General features: G+C 36.5%; 2 protein-coding genes and 3 non-coding genes across 5 annotated transcripts; 3 read left to right on the plus strand and 2 right to left on the minus strand.

The window, feature by feature from the left end:
* Nucleotides 1–67: 67 nt before the first annotated feature.
* LOC116734841 (plexin domain-containing protein 1-like) lies at nt 68–15,481 on the minus strand. Its single transcript, XM_032586359.1, has 14 exons — nt 15,266–15,481; nt 7,405–7,553; nt 7,030–7,173; nt 4,801–4,870; nt 4,570–4,692; nt 4,381–4,499; nt 4,201–4,300; nt 1,613–1,708; nt 1,431–1,512; nt 1,306–1,366; nt 1,111–1,225; nt 992–1,018; nt 757–914; nt 68–674 (listed from the first exon to the last, which is right to left on the minus strand). The coding sequence occupies exons 1-14, from the start codon at nt 15,342–15,344 to the stop codon at nt 561–563; spliced, it is 1,437 nt and encodes a 478-aa protein (XP_032442250.1). The 5' UTR covers nt 15,345–15,481; the 3' UTR covers nt 68–560.
* trnac-gca (transfer RNA cysteine (anticodon GCA)) lies at nt 5,079–5,150 on the plus strand. Its single transcript has one exon. It is a non-coding gene; the product is annotated as a tRNA-Cys (tRNA).
* Nucleotides 5,958–6,029, plus strand: trnac-gca (transfer RNA cysteine (anticodon GCA)). The gene has a single exon. It is a non-coding gene; the product is annotated as a tRNA-Cys (tRNA).
* Nucleotides 15,482–17,312: 1,831 nt separating the features above from the next.
* Nucleotides 17,313–17,384, plus strand: trnac-gca (transfer RNA cysteine (anticodon GCA)). The gene has a single exon. It is a non-coding gene; the product is annotated as a tRNA-Cys (tRNA).
* A 262-nt stretch (nt 17,385–17,646) lies between these two features.
* Nucleotides 17,647–21,531, minus strand: arl5c (ADP-ribosylation factor-like 5C). Its single transcript, XM_032588534.1, has 6 exons — nt 21,340–21,531; nt 20,961–21,021; nt 20,730–20,877; nt 20,500–20,583; nt 19,306–19,457; nt 17,647–19,208 (listed from the first exon to the last, which is right to left on the minus strand). The coding sequence occupies exons 1-6, from the start codon at nt 21,383–21,385 to the stop codon at nt 19,160–19,162; spliced, it is 540 nt and encodes a 179-aa protein (XP_032444425.1). The 5' UTR covers nt 21,386–21,531; the 3' UTR covers nt 17,647–19,159.
* Nucleotides 21,532–21,763: the final 232 nt, after the last annotated feature.

Consider the following 21,763-nt stretch of genomic DNA (forward strand, 5'->3'; position numbering starts at 1 on the left):
CGAGAATCGTCATCGGTCTTCATGGAGTAATGTACCCTAACTAACCTTCGCAGAACATCTCCTGAGATTAAATTACACACAAGAGAACTCTCTTTATTGATTTTAGTGACTTGGTTTCAATATACTTTATATAGAGGAATCAGAATAAAATGAGGGTAATTACAAACGCACAGCACACTTCTCTCACCTTTATCTGCAAAAAAATAAAAACAAATCAAATTTGCACTGTACAACAGACTCAGGATTTTGTAAAAACATTCAGTTGAAAGCACAAGAAACTAAAACTTCCTTTTTTCATTTTCTTTATTGGATCAATGAAGGAGCGCTCACTTAAGTTTATAAGACTCTTTATAAGACATAGCTCTACTTGTGAACACCTTTCATGTGAAACTGATCAGTGTGCAAATACTGCCTAATTGTCACCAAATATAATGTAAAACTCAGCTACACTGTTCCAAAATATCATATATGTTTATATTTTTTATGGGAAAAAAGAAGTCACAGTGCTTCAAAGTAAAACTTCAATTTAAAACATAGATGGTTGCACAGATTTGCACATTTCAACATGGCCCAGCTTCAACGATGCTGTATTTTTCATGACCTTCTCCCTCCACTTCTGTGTATCCTGGCCGCTGATTTTGGAACTTCATGGACGGCCAGTAGTTTTTGCGTCTCTGTTTGGCAATATTTAATGGAAAATATGAAATAAACATAACAAGGATGTTAGAATTTATCTGAATTATATGTGTGGTGTACCTGGATGAGGTAGAGCGGTGATAAGCCGGTAGGATAGCAATGGATGCAAATGGCGACAAGTATCAAAGCCAAGAGTAAGACCAGAGCAGCTGCTATCCCCGCTATGATGCCAGTGTGAGACAGTTCTTTACTTTTGGTTGAAGACTCTGTTTTCACATCTGAAGCCAAGATAAACATCAGTGTTTTTAAATCCGAAACAATGTTTTGTGAGTAATAACTTTTATTTGTGACTTACCACTGCCCATAATGAAAATCTCATCATCTGGAAGAAATGAGTGTATTTAGCTTTTTAGTTCTGCTCCACAGTTCTGAAGAAATTATTTTTAACAAATAAAATCATCCGGGAAAGATTACCTGTACAGTCTCTTTGTTCTGGAATTAAAGGTGTTGTGTCCTCTGTTTTTGGTGCAACAGAAGAAGCCGTGAAACCATCCTCCTTGAAGTAATCATCACAAGTTGCGTCTTTGCTCTGTCCACACACAGTAATAAAACTCTGTTTCACTTCAAAACACAGTCAAATTAAAGCAAACATCTGTGCCCCAGCCCTACCTCCTCCGAACAAGAATAATCCAACCATTCCTGCCTGTGACGGTCCATTCCATCTGAACACCTGAAACACAATGTTTGAATAAAACAAAGAGTGACATTTTTATCTGAGTTGTTTAGCTGCTCACCTCTGGAGAACGTTACACCAACTGCAAACAGACGTTTGGTTGGAGGAGAGGCAGCGCTCACAGCTGTCATGTAAGAGGCAAGCTGGGAAAAAAAAGAAGAAAAACAGTAAAATAAGATTTCATTGTTTTAAAGCTAATATAAAGGTATGAAACATTCGTGAAAGATGAGAGATTTCACTAACTGGGGAGTGGTGTGAGCTCTACAGCAGATGAATTGGTAATCTTTGTCATGTCGATTTCAACTCGATGGTACTCATAGATCGTTTGCTGAGCTCCATCTTGAAAAGGAGAAATAAAATGTAAACATATTATTGTCTAATGACTAATTACAGCATTCTTCACTTCTACTGGTAAAAAAAAAAAACCTTAAAGCTGGTGTATGTAACTTTTAAAAATATATTTTTTTACATATTTGTAGAAACTGTCAATATGTCGTGACAATATGGTATGAGACAAATAATCTGTGAAAAAATAGAGTTCCTTTGACTTTTCCCAGCGCTAACTAAAAACAACCAATCAAAGCCAGGAGGAGGGTCTTAGCGCTGTCAATCACCTCCCGCTATCCAACCTTGTTTTCTGCTAAGGAGTAGCTTCTTTCTGAGAGAAGAGTCTATCGCGAATGCTCACTCTAGTTAGCATGGCCACTGATGGTGGCGGAAAAACAGTTTTTCTGAAACGGTAAGCTGCAAGTAAGTAACTAAAACTTTATTTATCACCTTTCAAGAAACAAAATAACAAATACACAAAACTAATTCAAGCAAAAGCAAATTTAAAAAGAGTTTGTCCGCCATTAGCACATTTAGAAACGAGTGCATGAGGTGATTGACAGCGCTAAGAGACCTCCTCCTGCCTCTGATTGGTTGCTTTTGGTCGGGAGCAGTGAATTTCTTCAGATGGAAATAGCAGCTCAGGGAAGACAAAGACAGTTAATCTTTTTAAAAATTACACTACAAGATTCTTTTTACATGTTTTCTGAAAGCCCATATTTTTTCAATTCCATCTGCCCTAGCATGAGAGATCACTTTATTTGTCAAGTTGTGTATAACCTCCTTTGCTTAGTTGTTTTATGTTGGATGCTTTTATATGATGTTGGTCAGTCTTGCTTGCTATTATAAATAAGGTTGGGTTGAGTTGATGTTTTGAATTCATATCCAGCTGCAAAACCACATGTCAATGTGCTTTTTAGTTTCCTGGCAGAGAACAGCAGATTGTTGTACAAAATGTCCTGGAATTTAAGCAACAACAACAACAACAAAAAAGCAATCGGTGATATTTAACACAGAGTTTGTGGACACGCAACAGACCCTCTGCATCCACCTGACTTAACAATAGGCAGGAGATGTATATATATATATATATATACAGTGTATATATATATATATATCCTATTTCAACACAGACCCTTGGAATGTTTGTTGCTGAAAAGCTCAATCTTTGTCTCATCTGACCATAGAACACACACTGTTAGTCCACATGTTTACATTTTTCAGGGAAGAATAGAAGAAAATAACTTCCCTGGCAACAACTCCAAACCGCCAGCTGGCATGCAGATAACAGTTGTTATGGAAACTTACTTACCTGAAGATAGGTTTGATTTTTATTTTATTTTAGTTTTTAACACCCTTATCATCCTCATAACTACATAAAGTCAAACTAACATGCTAAATTTTGTTGCTCCTGTCATAGTTCAAGTTTTTTTAAACCTCCAAAGTAGATGTGGGCAAGTTTAGGCAAATAGCTATTACTTGTAGACTGAACATACAGCACATCCACCTTAACTGATTGATATGTTTTCCTGTCTTTCCTATTTTGGTCAGTTTTCAACACTGATTAGCTTTAAAAAAAGTAAAAATACATAAGTAAGAATACATTAAAAAGGTTTCAGTTTTATTTATTTATTATATTTTTACTATATATATATATATATGTGTGTGTGTGTGTGTGTGTGCGTGGGCGTGTGCGTGTGGGTGTGTGTTGGTGTGTGTGTGTGTGTGTTATATTTATTCAATAAAAAAAATGATAGGGGTGTTAAAAAAATTGTGCAACTGCAACAAAACTTTGGTTTTTTTTCACATTTTAACCAGGGGTGCCAATAAGTGTGATAAGCGCAACAATTGTTATTAGTTGCATTTTCCTTACATACAGTATCTGTGCAAAACTCTGCTGATATTCCTCTAATGTCAAAAAAATTACAATTTCGCAATTGTTTTGTTTCCATTAAATAAGAACGCAGTTAAAATCACCAGAGAATAAGTTTGTTCATAGAAGTCATTAAAAAACATGCCAGCCAAGATCCTCCAGTTGTGTTTTGTTTTGCCAGTAGCTGTGTTTCCATTACAAATGCATGCAAAACTTTATTGACATTTCCCAAATATAAACCCCCCCATAATTTCACAATTGTGGTGTTCCCATTAAATAAGAAATACAATTAAAATCATGTGAATAAGTTTGTTCACGCGATAAGTAATTGAAAAAAAACCACAATGCACCATCATCCTCCTACTACTTTCTGTTGAAATCTTTCTTCATCTTTTCCAAAAGCAGTAACATCCAGTTGTTGATCACATGATTTGTGTGATGCAATAAAAATGTTTCCATTGCAGTTTTGGGAAATAAACCAATTTCTATGTGGTCCAAAAACACTATGTCATCCAGCCAAAACCTTTTATCAAAAAGTGAGAGATTTTTGGAAATTGCTGTGTTTCCATTAAGCAAATTCATTTTCGAAATGTCAAATTGTGCAGTTATGTGGATAAAAAGTAGATATGACCTGGTGATTGTGACGTGGATGACATGACCATGAAGGCATCTGACAATCCGGCCTTCACTGTGTGTTCAGCCGATCCGATCACATCCAGTGTCAGAGGAATCTGTTCAGCAGAAAACAGAATATCAAAGCTCGCAAATTATGATGAAATATCTAGGAGCAGAGATGAAAAATCCGTCTCACATCTCTGTAGCTGAAAGAGATTCTTCCTGTCTTATAAAGAGCAGCCTGAAACGTGAAGCCTCCAGCTGACTCTTTGCCTGGAAGTCGAACCCTCTCCCACTGGACCACGAACACCTCTCCTACAGACAAAAAGTTACTTTCAAACATCTGGGTGATATCTGGGTGCCAACATGTGAGATGATGTCATACCATTATCCAGGTACTGAACAGTGGAGTCTTTAGAGTAGCTGGGGTCAAAATTAGCCATCAGAGGGGCGATGTACTGTGTGGTGGTAAGCATGCGGTGAATAACATCTCCAGTGAAGATGAATCCTTTATAAAAGACCAGATGGGACAATATGTTAAAAAAAATCCCACTGTAAGCATATGTGGAAAGGAGGAAAGGTTACTGGAGCATCTGTAAAGTTTCTGAAGTTGTACCTCCTGTTGCAATGGTAATCTGCCTCAAGAAATGTCCGTAAAAAGGAAAGTCAAAAGACAAGGCGACTCTCTGCAAACAGAAAAGACACAAATTGATATAATGACAAAGTAGCAGTCAGTAAGTGCAAAAACCTTCATTAATGGCAATCTCAGTTCTCAGACTTAAATATTACAGAAAACCTGCAGGATTAACGAATGTGTAATGAATCAGAATCCGTCTGCACAGAACAAAACAATGACACAACAACAAAAGTAACAAATCAGCACTTTCCTCATGTGGGGGTATAGCTCAGTGGTAGAGCATTTGACTGCAGATCAAGAGGTCCCCAGTTCAAGTCTGGGTGCCCCCTATTTAATTTCTGTCAGCAAAATTCTTAATAGATCACTTTCAATAACAAATATGTTGAATTATCTGATTTTGTAAGATAGAGTACAATATATTCCACAAAAGCAAAGCTTTAACTGGTTCAAATCCAGATTTAAAAACCTACATTATCAGCTACTAAGAAACATTTTCATGAATTAAAATTCTCAACAACCATTGTATAAATTCATAATATATTCCCCATCTTCAAACCGTGCATCACCTTGGCAAGTACAGCAGGAACGGATTCTGAAGTTAATTATAGATGTAATGTTAACTAAAAATAAAACGTGATTTCATATATTTGTTGACAAAATGGAAGGAATTTTGGGATTAGAGACAAAACAATTACTAATTTATCAGATTTATCTAATCATGGCATTTCTGAAAAATTCCTAATGGAGGACGCAACAATTTTCTGGATTTCAACAAATTCAAAGCTCAAGCCTAAACACTTGTTGGATGCAAAATAATATTTGTATGCATTAACTCAAATGAGTTAAAACATCCTGATCTGTAAAACAAGTATGTAACAAATATTTTGATGCCAGCCAATTAGTTTTGTTAAATTCAAAAGAATATCAAAACATTCCTGTTATTCTGAATACAGGGTTTTCAGAAGTCAGCTTGCTAAATCTCTAAAATTCAGTTCTAGTACTGTATAACTAAATATTTTTAAATTAGGTTAAATAGCTTACACTTAAATATATCTATTACAAATAAAAAACTAGAAATGTTTAGTAAATATCTGAAGTCGTCATTGTATATGACAATAAAAAAGTGAACATATTGTGGGGGTATAGCTCAGTGGTAGAGCATTTGACTGCAGATCAAGAGGTCCCTAGTTCAAATCTGGGTGCCCCCTGTTACACCAAACATTTTCCTTGTTAATTCTTTATATGCAACTTTTTTTGTAAAAAGACATTCTGACAAGGTGAAAACTTTATTTCTGCAGACTTTGGCGTATAGAGACAGAGTAAACAGAGATTGAACTGCTTTAATCTCACTTTTAATGCTTTTTCATCTACCAGGAATTCAAATCAGTTCTAATTTAATCTATCACTATTCAACATTGTCCAGATTGTATGAACAGTGCTAGAAGGATTAGAGCCAGTTTAAGATGTAATGTTACTAAACCTGAAGATTTCACTACAACTGGTGCTCGATTTAGAAGAAAACCAACAGTTTTCCACAAGGTTTGTGTAAAATCTAACATTTTCAGTTAATATTTTGAAAGGGTCAAACTCTGAAAAGTCTGACTTGGCATATATGACTTCATTCCAACAATGCATTCAATGGAAGAAATTAAATATAGAAGGTAGCGCTTGTCATTGTTTTGGAAAACCCCTTTTTTCCCCAAAATCATGTGTGATTTTTCTTTCTGTTTACTGCCGTTTTACTCTTATAAAAACAGACTCAATTGTGGTCTCGTCTGAGCAGAGCACCTCTTTTCCCATGATTGCTGTGTCGCCTGCACAGCTTGTTGTGATTATGACAAATAAGTGGTACTTTGTGTTGTTGTCTCGCTTTATATCCCAACAAGACACTGAAATTAAATATTCAAAGAGTACTTTTGCAAGTTATTGCAAACAGGAATCTATTTCTAAAGAAGCTAGATAGAAAAGAATCAAACTAAGTTTTCTTGTGTGTTTGTAGCCGATTATTTTGTATGAGTGATCAATTCTAAGTTTGAATTTCTCAGTTTTGTTGATCAACACTGTAAACTTTTCATGAAATGTGCAAAAATAAAAGAGAACAGTTTCAACAGCAAAAAAATTATGCAGGTGGGAGACTGGTGGAACAATTATATGGTTAGTGGCTTTATTTCTAATTTATTCAAACAAATATCAGTAAGTAAGACTCACCACAGCCTGTTTGTATGAATTTGACAGAATGCTGTGGACTCTAACTTGGCCATGTCGAACGTCTGTCATGTCAAACCACAGGTCCTGGGTTCGCTGGTCCTCAGGTCCAAACCTGCGCCACGTGTAATACTTGCCAGAATCCTCCTTCAAGACAGAAACAATGTGGATCACAGGTCGCAAAAGAACCTCAGAAACATGTTTAAATATCATCATGTTTCATGCCGTTCCAAGCTTGTGTAGAGGAGTAAATATTTCTTTCCAAAAGAGGGCACTGTTTAACCTCAGCTAAAACAAATACATCAGGTTACAAACCTAAGTACTAGTACATGCCTTGAATATTTACTGCGAGAAGAAACACTGCGGGGAAGCTCTCACCACTACATGTGTCATGTTGTTTGGCAACGTGTTGATTGTTAGTCCTCCACCCAGAACTGCCCGGCTTGTTCTCCCCAAAGAAGATCTTCGAACTCTGTAGCCAGCAGCTGACTCTTCACGCTGATGCGGGATCACACTGTACAAAACATCTGTCAGAAAGAGATAAGAAGCCTTTTTTTTTTAATCCTCTGGGTCTATATAATGCATTTTAAAAGAAAAGCAGCATTTCATCAAAAGGAAAACAGAAAATCATATGTCAGTTTTATTGCAACTCTAAAATGTGATGTTTACAGCTGTGGTTTTGTGTTCAGACAGTCAGTCTTGAGTGAAATTAAAACTTTTCCTTTGAATTTGTCTGCCTTGCCTTTGTTAGCAAACACCATTGTTGAATGACTGCAGAAACAATACAAAACAATAGAATATTTTTCTTCTGCTTTGAATGAGTTGTCAAACCCTGCAATCAAATCTGACCATATTTGGTAAGCAAACTGGGGTAGGTAGGCTTTGGTTTAAACTTTTGGGTGTTTTAATTGACAACTTGCCCCTATTTCAAACCACATCGTCTTGGCTTATGTTAAAAGTTTATTTTTGCAGTGTGCTGTGCTTTTCATGGCGTGTGGAAAATTCATGTTCTGCTGGTATATTTATCCTCATAATTTGATTTATACATGTAGACATTTTTGTCCTTGCCCAACCTCAGCTTTATGTAGCTGTATAAAAAGGCCTCTTCAGAGGTGCAAATTGGCACTTTTGACAGTAATTATATAAAATAACCTCTGGAAGGCTTTATAGGAGGCTTTTTTGTAGGGCAAAAAATAATTAGAGGAAATTGAAAAAATTATAAAAAGAATTCATGTTGATTTTGATTTTGCTTCTGGGTGTTTATTTGTTCAGACCAAAAATAAAAAATAATCTTTAGTTGCTGCTGAAAGTATTTCATTCTAACCTTAATTGTGCAAAGAAACACTAGAGATTCCACAAGGACATTATTTAATGAGATCAAAGTTTTAGCAGTAAAAGTGTTGCATAATCTATTTCTTTGCAACATCGCTTTGTTGAGAAGTTCATTGAGGTTTGCAAGCATTCGTTTTATTCGTTTTATTAACAGCTCTCTTAATGTCCTACGACACCCTGCGGATAATTGGCGTCTGTGTGTGGGGTTGTTGTCCTATTGATGTCCTTATGTGGGCTAACCTTCAGTTGTTGAATAGATTATCTTACACTTGACTCTAGTTAAAATACTTTGCTATAAAGAGGAGTTTATGCATGAACAATGACAATGTCTACAAGATTCAAGGTTGTGTGGCTGCAAAAAGAGTCCAAATCATCACTTGTTCACTACCATGTTTGACACTTTGCATGAGATGCGTTTGTTGGTGATATGTTGTGTTTTATTTTCCCTTAAATATCTGATTTGGTCTCAACTGTCGTAAGGAGTTGGCTCCAGAAGTTCCAAATTTAATTGATGTGGATAAAGGAAAAGTTTTTTCCTCACAACCTTTTGAAATAATAAACACTTGTCCAGTCTTTTTCTCAGTAAATCTGTCATAAAATCCAGTTTTAAACAAACTAACTGCAGCGTTAGAATTTGAGATGGCGATCTGGGAGGTTTTGCCATTTCTCAGTATTAAAATATGTAGGAAAGAAATAAAAAATTGCAAATGGTGGACATATAAGTGTCACAATTGTGAAGGCTAGTCAGTGATAAAAAATTTAGCAGTCTCATTAATACTCATTTATGAGAACAGACAAACTGAGGTTGTTCATAAATTCAACTGATGTTGCTACACTATTTTGGATACTGTTGCTCTGTTTCTTTGGTCTTTTAGCCCCTTTACAAAATGGGGCTAAAAGACCAAATATAGTGTACATGTATATGAACTTTATACTTATATACTATGTACTACATATATACTACATATACATATACTACATATATAGTGAACAGTACATATACTTATATACAGTATATACTATGCAGTATATACTGTATATGAATATATATGTGTGTGTGTGTATTCATAGTTTATTTAGCTATATATATTTGTCAAGACAGGCTGGTTTGAGAAGAACTAAAGTTATTTCTTTGACAACAATGCGGTTCCAAGACTAAAAACAGAGCAAGAGTATCCGTTGAATTTATAACATGAACTATTTATCCCTGCGTTTTTCCTCTATTCACTTTACCGGACACCGTAGTGACGTCACAAAGCAGCCTATATATACCCATGGCGAGCGCGGAGTTTCCGCGGGGTGTCTGATCTAACCCTAAATGAGGGTCTCCTCCTGTACTAAGCGTTTGCTGTTTTCTTGTTCCTGGCTTTCAGTAGATTACAGGAGGACGTTAGCAGGAGCGTTAATAAGGAAAAAAAAAGCTAGGAAGTCACCCCGACGTGCTCAGCTTCCTCCCTGAAACCCCGGCGACGTTTGCCGTGGTCAGCCCGGCTGCCGCGAAGAGTTAGCCTCTGCTGCTCCGTGGGTTTTTGTCAGTGGGGGAGTCTCTGTGTCTGAGCAGATTAAAACTGAGTGAGGTGACCCTGCCGGACCTGCTGTGGTCCGGTGAGGAAACCTGTGCTCAAACATTCTTTAACAAGAGTCCGCCATTATTATTATTTTATTTTTTTTACCGTTACAACGGCTAGCTCACAATGCTAGCTAAACGTTGCATGAAGCACGAAGGTGGGAAAATTGCCTCAAATATTTGGGTGCTGAAGTGATTGGAAACTAACAGCTTAAAAAGATATATCGAAAGAAAAAATATTTAGGGAGGCGTAAAATGTATTTTTTAAGGAGTGCAGTGTCTCTCAATTTACTTTAAGATGTAGCCGGAATGCTTTAGTGAAAATAGGGAATGGAGTCTAGATATAAACGGAGAAAAATGGAACTGATTTCACTTGGCTTTAGAAAGCATTCTTTTGCACAACAGAGTTAATTCTGATCGTGTCCCAGCTTCCATAAAATGCTTGTCCAAATAATTTATGATCTTTTGATTTACCATGTCTCAAAAAGACCATCACAACTAGACAAATAAAGGCATAAAAACAAAAGTGCTAACTTTACTGTGGATAGTATTGCTAAAGTGTTGACTTACCCATTCAAATAATTAATTTTAGGTGTATTAATCACTTTTGTGGCCATAGTTGTGTTAAATCCAGCACCTGTCCATGCAGACTGCTTCTGCAAACATTTTTGAAAGAACTGGCTTCACTGTCAATTTTTGTAGCAAAGTGCAAGTGATTAGGAATAACATAAAATCAGAGTTTCTCGCAACTTTCAGATTCATCCTTGCTCCATCACACCTAAATTAAATGACTAAATTACCAACTCAGCATGTTATGCAACTCTATAGAAGCCTGGTAATGAGAAATGTATTTGTTTCAGGTGTGTTAGAAAACATGACTTTTACTCTAGTACTCCCTTGTGTGCGGACACAACTCCCACACCCTCTTTTTACTTATTAGATCAAATTATTGAGATAATTGCCTGAGAAATTCACTCTTACTTCAGTTTAGCTACAATCTACTTTTATCTGGAAGTAATTTAAATGAATTTCTCTAAACATGGAGTGGTAGCTTTTTGGCTGGTAAATGAAATTTTCCAGAAGGGCTCATGTCCAGACCTCTTCCTCTCTTTTTGACCCCCATCGCTCTGCATGCAAACACCTTTCAACCTCACTCAGAGGTACTTCTTAACTAGTTTAAGACCATATTTATTGACTTAGCTCTCTGTTAGAGTATGTTCTCCACCCTGTGTTGTGTGTCAGATCCTTTGTGGCTGCCAATTATATCACAGTAAATCCAGACGTGTGATTGTTGAACAGCGGATCCACCCTGATGTGGTGTCTGGTAATAGGAACAGTGACGTCTCATCATAATGGGGGGCAAATAAATTCTTATGGCTCATCTGTTTCAGTTACAATGCAGCTTTTGTCAAATTTAGAGGCATAAATTTTGGAAACTTTGGAAAACTTTCTTTAGGTACTAGCTTTCCCAGATGAATTATTTACGGCACACACTTTTCTTCTTGCTACAGATTGGCTTTAACACAGAATTTGAACTTCGATATGTAAGATATTAACAACAAATTGGAACCTATTGCTAATATCTAATGCAAAGCAGACATAAAATATTTAAATAAAGTTTTTTGTGAATTAGGTGATTGTTTTTTAGTTTTGAAAAGCTCATTTTAATGTCTACATTTCATCGACACTTAGAAAATCACAGACATTGGGATAAAGCAACAAAATACCAATGTGGTGAGTCAGTGGCAAGATTCAATCTGAACATCTGTTCTTCTTTTAGAGGAAAGTACAGGAATTGGGTCTAATTTAGAGAACACAATTTATTTTATTTTTTTAATGGAATGAGATGAAATGAAAGATTTTAATGAACACCTTTTCAATAAAGGTGATGACTGACTCATTAATGATTGTAGATATGTTCCTGGTATTTCAGGCATAAACATTATATGTATATTATTGATCAGCTGGTAACACTTGGCTATTTTCCCTGCACAATATATTAGGTGAAGCGATTGCATATTTTGCTGATAACAGGCTTTGTGATTTCTGTGTTTGTATATATTCATAATTAATATATGTACCCACTGGGAGTTTAGATATCTCTTCATGGGCAAGAGCATCATAAATCTTGGGTCTTTGTTGATTTAATTGAACCGTTCTTGAAAGGTGGATGCACTATAAAGCTACAGTGAAATAATTTTCCACAAATTGGCTTGCATAGTTCTGAACTGATAAAAATGGTTGGTTCTGTTCTGACGAACTTCTGGAGATGATTGTGCAAAGAAGGATTTTTCATAAACTGAGGAACAGTTTATGAAAAATAAACCTATGAAAAATAAATCCTATTAAGAAGATGCTCATAAACAATGAGCATCTTCTTAATAGGATTGCTTTTATACTAACAGAGTGTCTTCAGTCAGACAGCCATCAGCACCCAACCACTCTGAAGAAAGTTGAATAATATGACTTACAACAACATTTAGTTTTCCTTTGGAATAATTAAGTATTTTGGAACTGATTTAGAACGAATCTATCATAAATTCAAACTTGCACTCACAACTATTGTTTTTGAAAACAATTTCCACCCTGAAACCTTTGACAAATATTGAGATATTTACTCAACAATGCAATTGTAGAAAGCTTGAATGTACTAAATGTTTTCAAAAATAATATCTTTTGCTAAAAACATGCAGTTGTTAAAGATTATAAGTGAGGTTTGAACTACAATATTTCTTTAAAAATGTTGAGGTGTAGGATCACAAGCTTGTGGAAAAGTCCAGCGAGTTTAAAAACAGAGGGACTCATTTAAAGCAATAAAAAACCATATGCTTTGGCCAGAAAACTGACCCTTGCCTGTTCTTTTAGGAGCTAGCAAACCTCAACGTTTAGCTGCCTGTTTCTGTCCATGGTCAGAGAGGACACACCCTTCCTGAGCGGAGGCCGGAGGAGTTGGCATCAAGTCCCAAACATCCAGCCACAATAAACATCTACAGTTCTTTCCAACAACTCCTGCAGAATTGCATTTCCACATTTCTTAAATTGCTTTCCACCGAAATAGTCTAAATTATGTCACTTTTTTCTGACATCTTTGGCTGCAGTTGGAGTACAGCTTTACTAAACCTTTCTACTCCGATTAAATCTTTAAGACAGTGGTGCTGCTGCTGCCCTCTGTGTAATTTTTGGACAGCCTCCAATCTGCTGACACGCCACAGCAAAAATGAAACATTTTAATGACTTTTAAGGAGACTCATTTGATAAATGACACCAAAAAATCTTGAAAAGAGCCAAATAACATTCATCGCACTCTTCTTATTTAGACAAATCTTCTCAAGGAAGAAGCAAGTGATATTCTCACTTATCTTTATCTGTCCAGCGCTCAGCGTGGAGAAGACAGCATATTCTGCTTTTCATTGTCCAATTAGAGAAACGGATGAGTTCAGAGTGTTCAGCTCAAAACTATTTCTCAAACAAACACTGTTTCAAATTCTCAGATATATTTAACTGTTTTCACCCTTATCTCTTCCCGCCAAATCGCATGTATGTTTCCCATAACAAGTCACGCTGGATAAAACCAATTAAAGAAGCACAGATATTGGAATGAAAGACAATAACAATATCCTGAGTTTAGATTTATAAAATCCCTCTATTTTTCATTACAGCCTCGTTCTAAAATGTTTGGCTCACTTTCAAACTTTTTGTTTAGCTAACTTACTAGCAGGACAAGAGACAAGAGGCCAAGAAACTGAGGTCATAACGGGGTGAACAATTTATTTTTTAGCTTGGCTCTCCTTGTTTTTACAGTCCGGTTAAGTTGGCGTCAACGACTCTCTTGGGATCTACATTGTTTTTACAAAACAAAACTCTATAGATTTGAATGGCACAGGAGACAGTAAAGAAATAAAGACAAACGTGGAATTCGATTGGGTCATTGTTGACACCTGACCTCTAATGTCGCTAGGACCACCTGCAAACTCTCTATTTTCATTTCCAACAGATTTCCTGATGCAGAAGAAGTGTCATGATCTCAGTCATAATTTGTCTCATTGCCTTACAGCTGCAGCGTGTAACTTTTATAAACTATATTTTTTTAGATATGTCTTGAAACTGACAGTATGTCATGACAGTATGGTATGAGTCAGATAAACTGTGAAAAAAATCTACCTCCTCTGCCTTCTCCCAGTGCTAACTAAAAACAACCAATCAGAGCCAGGAGGAGGTTCTTAGCGCTGCCAATCAAGCATGTGTTTGTGCCACTCGTTCTCTGCTATGATACAGATCTCCCTGTCCACAGAGTCTGTCCCAAATGCTATGTCTAGTTTTCCTGTAACGGTAAGTTGTTTCTTCACCATTAGCATATTCATGAGGGTGATTTACAGCGCTAAGATGCTCCTCCTCCTCTGATTGGTTGTTTCTGACCATTTCTTTACACAGTAATAGCAGCACAGGGAGGAAGTGGAGGAACTTGATTTTTTTCACAGATTATCTGTCTCATATCATAGAGCTACAACATAGTGATAGATTTAACATATATAAAACACATACAGTTATTTTTAATAAAAGTTTTGTACTACAGCTTTAATGCCACGGCATTTCAGCTTAATTCTATCTACCACATTTTGCCCTCATCACAGACAGATTTTTTCTTATCTGAAATCACTAATTTAATTAAAGCACAAGAGGGGAAAAAAAGGATTTATCTTCTCTTTGTTTCCCAACTTTTACACTATACAAGACCTTTTGATCAAGATCAAGAAAAGCACCAAATGAGCTATTTTTTTCTTCTGCCAGACTGCAGCAAGAAGAAAAACAGGTCCAAATCTAATTTTAAACTTGCAACAGACTGCTTGCGGGTTGTTGCTTAGTCTCAGTTGCATGCTTGTGGGGAAGATTTTTTTTATATAGTGCCCTTTATTGTAAACTTGTTCATTCACTTTTGTGAGTAAAACAGGAAAAGTCATGGTATGCCCATTTGTTCCTTTATAAGATTCCTAATGAAGTTCTGTGGTTTGGAGCACGTTTAAATAGAAAGCATTTTCACCAGTGATGCTGACTTACACTTAAATTGAGAACTGATGAGATAAAGCTATGGTTTACAATATTTAGAATTTCTATATTGAAACATTACATTATAATAAGAATTTCATCAGCTTATATTGGTTTTGTTCTTATTATTTTTTCAAGTCTTTGACAAAGACCTGCAAATTAGCCATCTGGCTATGATCTCATGTATTTACATACTAATCTGAATTAATTTGTGTTGTAAAAATTTTAGAAACAAACTAAGGGCTTTAAACTAAATAGGACGTGAGTGAGTAGGAGGTAAAACTATTCACAACTCACCTGTCTGCTGTTGTTCCCAAACTTTGGCCAGTTCTGTTTGGGAGAGACAGAAAAACAGCATCACCCAACCGAACCACATGTTACACTCTGCAAAAGCACAAAAATGCTCTCTCCACTCCTTTCTTTTCTCTACAAAAACAAATTTCAGCCTGCTTCCACCCGCTGCTGTCTCATCCGTCCCTCTGAATCTCACTCGCTTCTGACTCTACTAACTACACCCCTTTCTCTCCTCCTCAGTGATGTTTTTGGGATGTAGCAGAGTAGACTGTAATAACCCCATTCAACAAAAATAATGTTAACGTCATGAAAGGTGTTTCTTCCCTTGTTTTTTCAGAATCATTTTCGCTGCCTTGGACCACTGCGACTTTCAGAGTAATAAAATTATAAACGTGACAAGCAGCTGTATGATTCCTCACTCTTTCCAAACCAGCTGTGAATCCAGTAATAAATATGACATCTACTGAGCATGAAGGTTAGGAAACCAGCCAACCATGGTTTATAATCAATGCTAAATATGACATTGCATATTCCCTGTTAAGTCAAAAACATTGCTCATGTTTTTTAACTTCAACTGAAAAGTATTCTTGTTTCACTTTATTGTCTCATAAATGTGTAAACTGTTTTCTGTTCTGCTGTGCAAAGTGACTAAAAGCAAGCTTTACGACCACAGCGGCTTACCCAGACAACTAACAAGGAGTCATTTTGAAGGAATTTTGACCAGAACTTCCTTGCAGAGTTTTGTCACATTGGAGAAGGTTTGAGCAAATATGGCTTGTTTAATGAGGCCATCCATGCACAGCATCTCAATCCGACTTAAGAAGGTTCACGGATCAGCATTAGCAATGGTGATATTTTATAATTTATCTATCTGTCAGGTCATAAAAAGAGAACCAAACTAAAAGCATTTTTGGATAGACTCGACAACACACGTGCTGTTCATGCTTTGCTGCAAAGGTGCACCATGAGGAGCGCAACATTACACAGGACGACATGGCTCCAGTGATGATAATATAGAAGTTAAACATGTGAGTTTTCATATACAAAATCAAATAACTCCATCAAAAAATAAAAGTAACATCAATATTAAACTAGATAGATATGGATTATCTGTGACACATTAAAGTAACAGTTACAGTTTAAACCACAAGATGTCAGTGATGGTTGTAGTCTCAGTTGAAGCACTGGTCTGCATCAAGTAGGTGGATAGCAACCAAAGTCTCAAAATAATTTATAATGAAGAGATTATTTGGACTTGTCAGCTTCAGGCTCTTTTATTGTAATGCCAACTGATTCCCTTACTTACTAATGTGATTTTATCAGGCAACTTACACCTTAATGCGGTGAGGGTTTCTCCACTTTAAACCCAATGCGAAATAAGTGGGCTTCATCTGATTACTTACAGTTTTGACATTGCTGAAAAGCAGGTGCTTAGATTTTACTGTGCTTTTTTTAAAGCCAGCTGTAACTGTTACTTTGACTGTAATAAATTTTCTGGAAGTGGGTTTCCTTTTGGACTTGTTAACTCTGCAACCTGCTGCTAAGTGGAAGACAATAGCTGGGTGAATGGACAAATTATATATTGCGTCTTAAAGATTCAACAGTCAGTCTAAAATAATAAAATTCACGCTGAAATTGAATTATTTTCAAACAAATCCCCTACAAGCTGGCTTCGGTGTATGCCATTAAATCTGTTTATTTAAAACATATTCAAAAATCCTACACTCCTTTGTACTTAACGTAGTCTATTTTTGAGGATTTTAGATTCTGAATTAAAACTGAGTAGATGCAGTTCTGGTTTCTTAATGGTGGAATAGCAATTTTCTTAGCTAGCGTTTAAAGCTAGCCAGATAGCTAGCCGGCTATGTACTAGCTTAACTGTTTGTTTAGCTCTCAGTTTAAAATTCCATATCAAAATAAAATAATACATTATTACTTGCCAAGTGAATGTTGTTGTTGACACTACACGTATTAACAATAAAACATATTGTCAAACTTGTCCGTGATTGTAACTGTTAAAACCTCTAGCTAGCCGCTGTAGTGAACGGGCGGGGGTATAGCTCAGTGGTAGAGCATTTGACTGCAGATCAAGAGGTCTCCGGTTCAAATCCGGATGCCCCCTTCAGTAGCTTTTTCTTGTTGTTAAAGCACAGCGTCTTTTTAAATTGATTGTATAATCAAGCTGTAATAGAAATAGCACTGCTTTCAAAAAGAGCTAGAAGTGTCATTTATCTGTACATGAATAACAGTACAGGAAAAGTACCTCTGTGGAGGATCGGTATTTATTATTGGGGCTATTTAAGGAAATACTAAATCTAGTATGTAGTAGCCTATATTGTTAAATGTGGATGCCCAACAGTAGTTCCCAAAACCCACACACAGCATTTTGAAAGTTGCAATATTGTTATTTATTTCAAAAACAATTGACAAAACACAGTATTTACATTTTAGATATAACATATTCTCTTTAGCAGCCAGCTCCTTTTTCCAACTAGGAAATAGTTTATTCTATAATATACAGAATGAAACTAGAGAGCTTTGATACATATAAAAACACCTTCAGATGAAATCTGCTTGTATTAAGTTACATAAAATACAAAATTTACCTTTATAACTCAGAGTTGAGCTTTTTTTTTTTATCAACTTTGCAGAGTTACTGAGAAAGAAGAGGCCACAGGAATTTCTTATCATGTAAACATACATTAATTTCATTAGAGGCTAACTGTTATAGCAGTTAGGCATCTGCAGGCATCTGCTAAAATGTGCATGAAAAGTTACTTTTAACATTGGAAAAGGCAAGTGCTTTATCTAGAAAAAGATTTGAAATTCTAAAATAGAAAGAACGTAAACAACTAAAAAAATAACAGTGAAAGGTCAAAATGAGTTCATGATTGTCTACATTATAAATATAGACACAAGCTGACAAATCTAGTATCAATTTAAAACTTATTGGCACCAAGTTGTAAACTCTACAAAATAAATTTAGGGCAATTAGTTTGCAGCTTAACAGTTAAGGCACCCTCCACAATAAGTGGCGACGCTAATAATAAAGGAGGTTTTAAACAGCGAGCCACCGCTACCACCATCTTGACTGGACGTGATGGTAGGATAATGTCGGGTCTAGTCACGGTTTCAGCTATTTTAAGCTTTGTATTTAGCCAAGGAACTATTTTCTTGCAGCCATTTCCTTAATTATGATGATTGACAAACATCAGCCTTACTTGAATTGGCATGTTCACTTGTTTTTCTAACTTTGCACAGGATACAGAACTGTGCAAAGTTAGGAGCCAACGTCCTGTAGCACAGGACGTTGGCTCAGTTGCATTTCCTTTACAGGAAATGTTGGGGGTGTCAATAATTATAGCAAGAGTCATTTTGTCTTACAGTGAGGCAAATTTTACTCACTGAATAAATTTAATCAAATTGGATTTTTATGCAACTGCATTAATTAAAAATGTATTTAAAACGCTTTCATGTACTTTTACTAGGGGGGACAAAAGAGTGTTGTTGTCTCACACTTAAGAAATTTCATGAATGCATAAAGGGATTGCATTATTATGTATCTTTCTGAGAAGATAAATAGTCATAGTTTTAGTTGAAAATATTAAAATATACCCCAATTGCAATAGAAACGTACAACGACACAGATCTTCAATAATAACAATAAAAAACCAGCCCTGAAACCTTGTAGGTGTTTGTTCAATGTGATTCTAAAGGAATCGAAGCAGCTCTTTGCAGACTCCCACATGAAAACAAAGCATGAGCGGCGAGTCGGCTCTGCCTCAGATGCTATTACACCGGCCCAAACACTGTAAATCATACTGACAATGCAGCATCTGTAGCACAGGACGTTGGCTCAGTTCTTTTTCAGAGAAGTTTGATCCACCCCAGGGAGCATCATTTTGCCACAACGTGCGATTTCATCCAGTCCAGACTGGCAGGAAGACTGCAGGAGGAGAAAGGAAGGAGCCTTTTAATAAAAGGTGGAAAACTAATCTGGTGGTTTTGGTAGTAATCTGGCTTAAACTGAGGTGTGTACTCACCCTTCTCCAGTCAGAGCGCAGCAGGCTTGGACATGCCAGGAGTGTGTTGTGATGGAGTCGAGCGTGAGGCACTGGGATATCTCTGTTGCTGTCATCGAGCCCTTTATGTCTTGTTTATTAGCCAGAACGAGAATGGCAGCATTTTGTAGATCCTACATGGAAAAAAACAAGAGAAGAACCAATGAGGAATGTTATGAAATTTTAACTCAAAAATATCAACAGTAGCTGCATTTCAATTAACCATAAAATTGCTCAAATTGAAATTACAAAAATAAATTAGATTTTTGTGCTAGGATGGGGTGGTTTTTCAGCAGCATTGAAATAGATGTATTTCACAAAACTGCATTGGAAGCACTTTTTTCACATCACACAAGTCACATGATCAACAGCAGGATGTTACTGCTGGTGAAAACAACAAAGAAGATGACAGGAAGTAGGAGGAGGACAATGGTTTGTTTTGGTTTTCTTGCATGTCTTTTGCTCACACAGCATTGCACAGTTCATAAAAAGTTGTGTCAATCAAATGTGTCAAATCCAAAGCTCTTAAGTAAAATTGCAGACTACAACTTCTCTGAAATGCGGCTCATGTAGACGCTCCCAAGTATATGGGGGTTTTCACTCAAACGCCTGAATAAAACCTCAAACGTCTCCTCTGATGACTGATAGATGATGAGTGCTAACACCATGGCTGAATAAAGAATATCACGTGTAACTGTTTACAATATCGCATGACCAAGCTTATTCACATGTGACTTCAATTTCATTTGTTATTTAATGGGAACACCACAATTGTGAAATTCTATGGGGTTTTTTTACGTCGGCAAAATATTGACGAAGATTTGGACACGAGTGTGGAAACGCAGCATTAAGCTGTCTCAGCGGAACATTTTAAGTCGCTGACTCAAACAGCCAAAAAGGAAACTTCCTCATCACGTTGTGTCATGGGTTGTCAGAACTTGTTCTGTTTCCACAACACAATTACTCACTCACTGAAGGCGGAGGGTGTGTTTCAAACGTGCGGCATAAACTCAAAGAATAAACAAAAGAGTTTTACGTCAAGGAGTCAAACACAAAGAAAACTTGAGATTTCTATGAAAGAAGTTATTTTTAAACACCTGTTATTAAGGGATTGTAGTGGAGCTATGTAAAGAAATAGGACGTCATTTATTACATAGGTTTAAAGTAAAGTAATACCTCATGTGCAAGCATACGATGAAGCTCTTCTTTGGTCACAGTCAGCCTTTCACGATCAGTGCTGTCCACGACCAGAATGACAATCTGAAAAGGCAACCATTTATAGTACGTTACATCACAGATATAGGAGCAATAAACTGTAAAGTAGGGCATCAGTCAGCTTTCGGTTTTTGTCCTGGATGAGACTCAAGAGGTTAATTTTCAGCCTGTGAAACGCAGCATAGCTGTACCTCTGTGTTGCAGTAGTACGAGTACCAGCTGGCCCTCAGACTCTCCTGCCCTCCGATGTCCCAAACCATAAAGTGAGTGTTGCGGACAATGATCTCCTCCACGTTGCTGCCAATGGTGGGTGACGTGTGAACGGCCTCCTTCGTCAAGCTGAAATTGTAGACATTTCAAATAAGGCCCCAAAATAACTTTAAGAGCAAACTAGAGCTGCATAAAGTACTGAGATCACTTACAACTGGTAGAGGATTGTTGTTTTACCAGCATTATCCAAACCCACAATGATGACTTTGTGCTCTGCAAGAGAAAAACAAATGTAGTCAAATATACTTCTGCAGTTTCAAACTGAATGTGCTGCACAACATTTGCCAGTTCTAAGAATAGACAGATCGAGATAAGATAAGGTACAGATGTGTCATATGTACTGTACTGGATGGTATCAACAGTACAGTAGTAGTTTCAAATGTTTGGACTCACAAAATCAAACAAAATACATACACATACAAAAAACACATACTATACCCAAAAACGTTTAATCACAACGAAATAACAATGGAAAATGTTGTATTATAATAGGTAGATTATATGAATACAAAAATGGAAACTGTTTTTTACCTTTGTCTCCGAACACCGCCATCATCTTGGACAACAGGAACCCCATGATAGTACGTTTAGGAAGCGTTTCAAGCGCTGAATACAAAACAAATCCTGAAGAAGAGCAACTTCAGTTTCAATCAACACCTGTTTGACTCACGAAGCTTTGCCTCGGCATCTTATACCGGTTTCTGCTTCGCCTTTTGCGATAGTAGGAGGCGCCTCTGAAAAACCCTCGGCGTTTCACTGAAGTGATGCGTTAAATGGCAGTGGGAAATATAGGAACAGAAACAGGTGAAGGACCGTAGATTGTTACATAACCGCGTACACACTCTGCCTTAAGCTTACAATATAATAAAATGTTATTTAAATACACATTTTTGATGATATGACTGGGTAGGTAACACCTAATGCAGACTTTAATTCAGTATTGAAAAAATATGCA

Source organism: Xiphophorus hellerii, chromosome 16 (genome assembly GCF_003331165.1).
Source record: "Xiphophorus hellerii strain 12219 chromosome 16, Xiphophorus_hellerii-4.1, whole genome shotgun sequence".
Classification (NCBI taxonomy): Eukaryota; Metazoa; Chordata; class Actinopteri; order Cyprinodontiformes; family Poeciliidae; genus Xiphophorus; species Xiphophorus hellerii.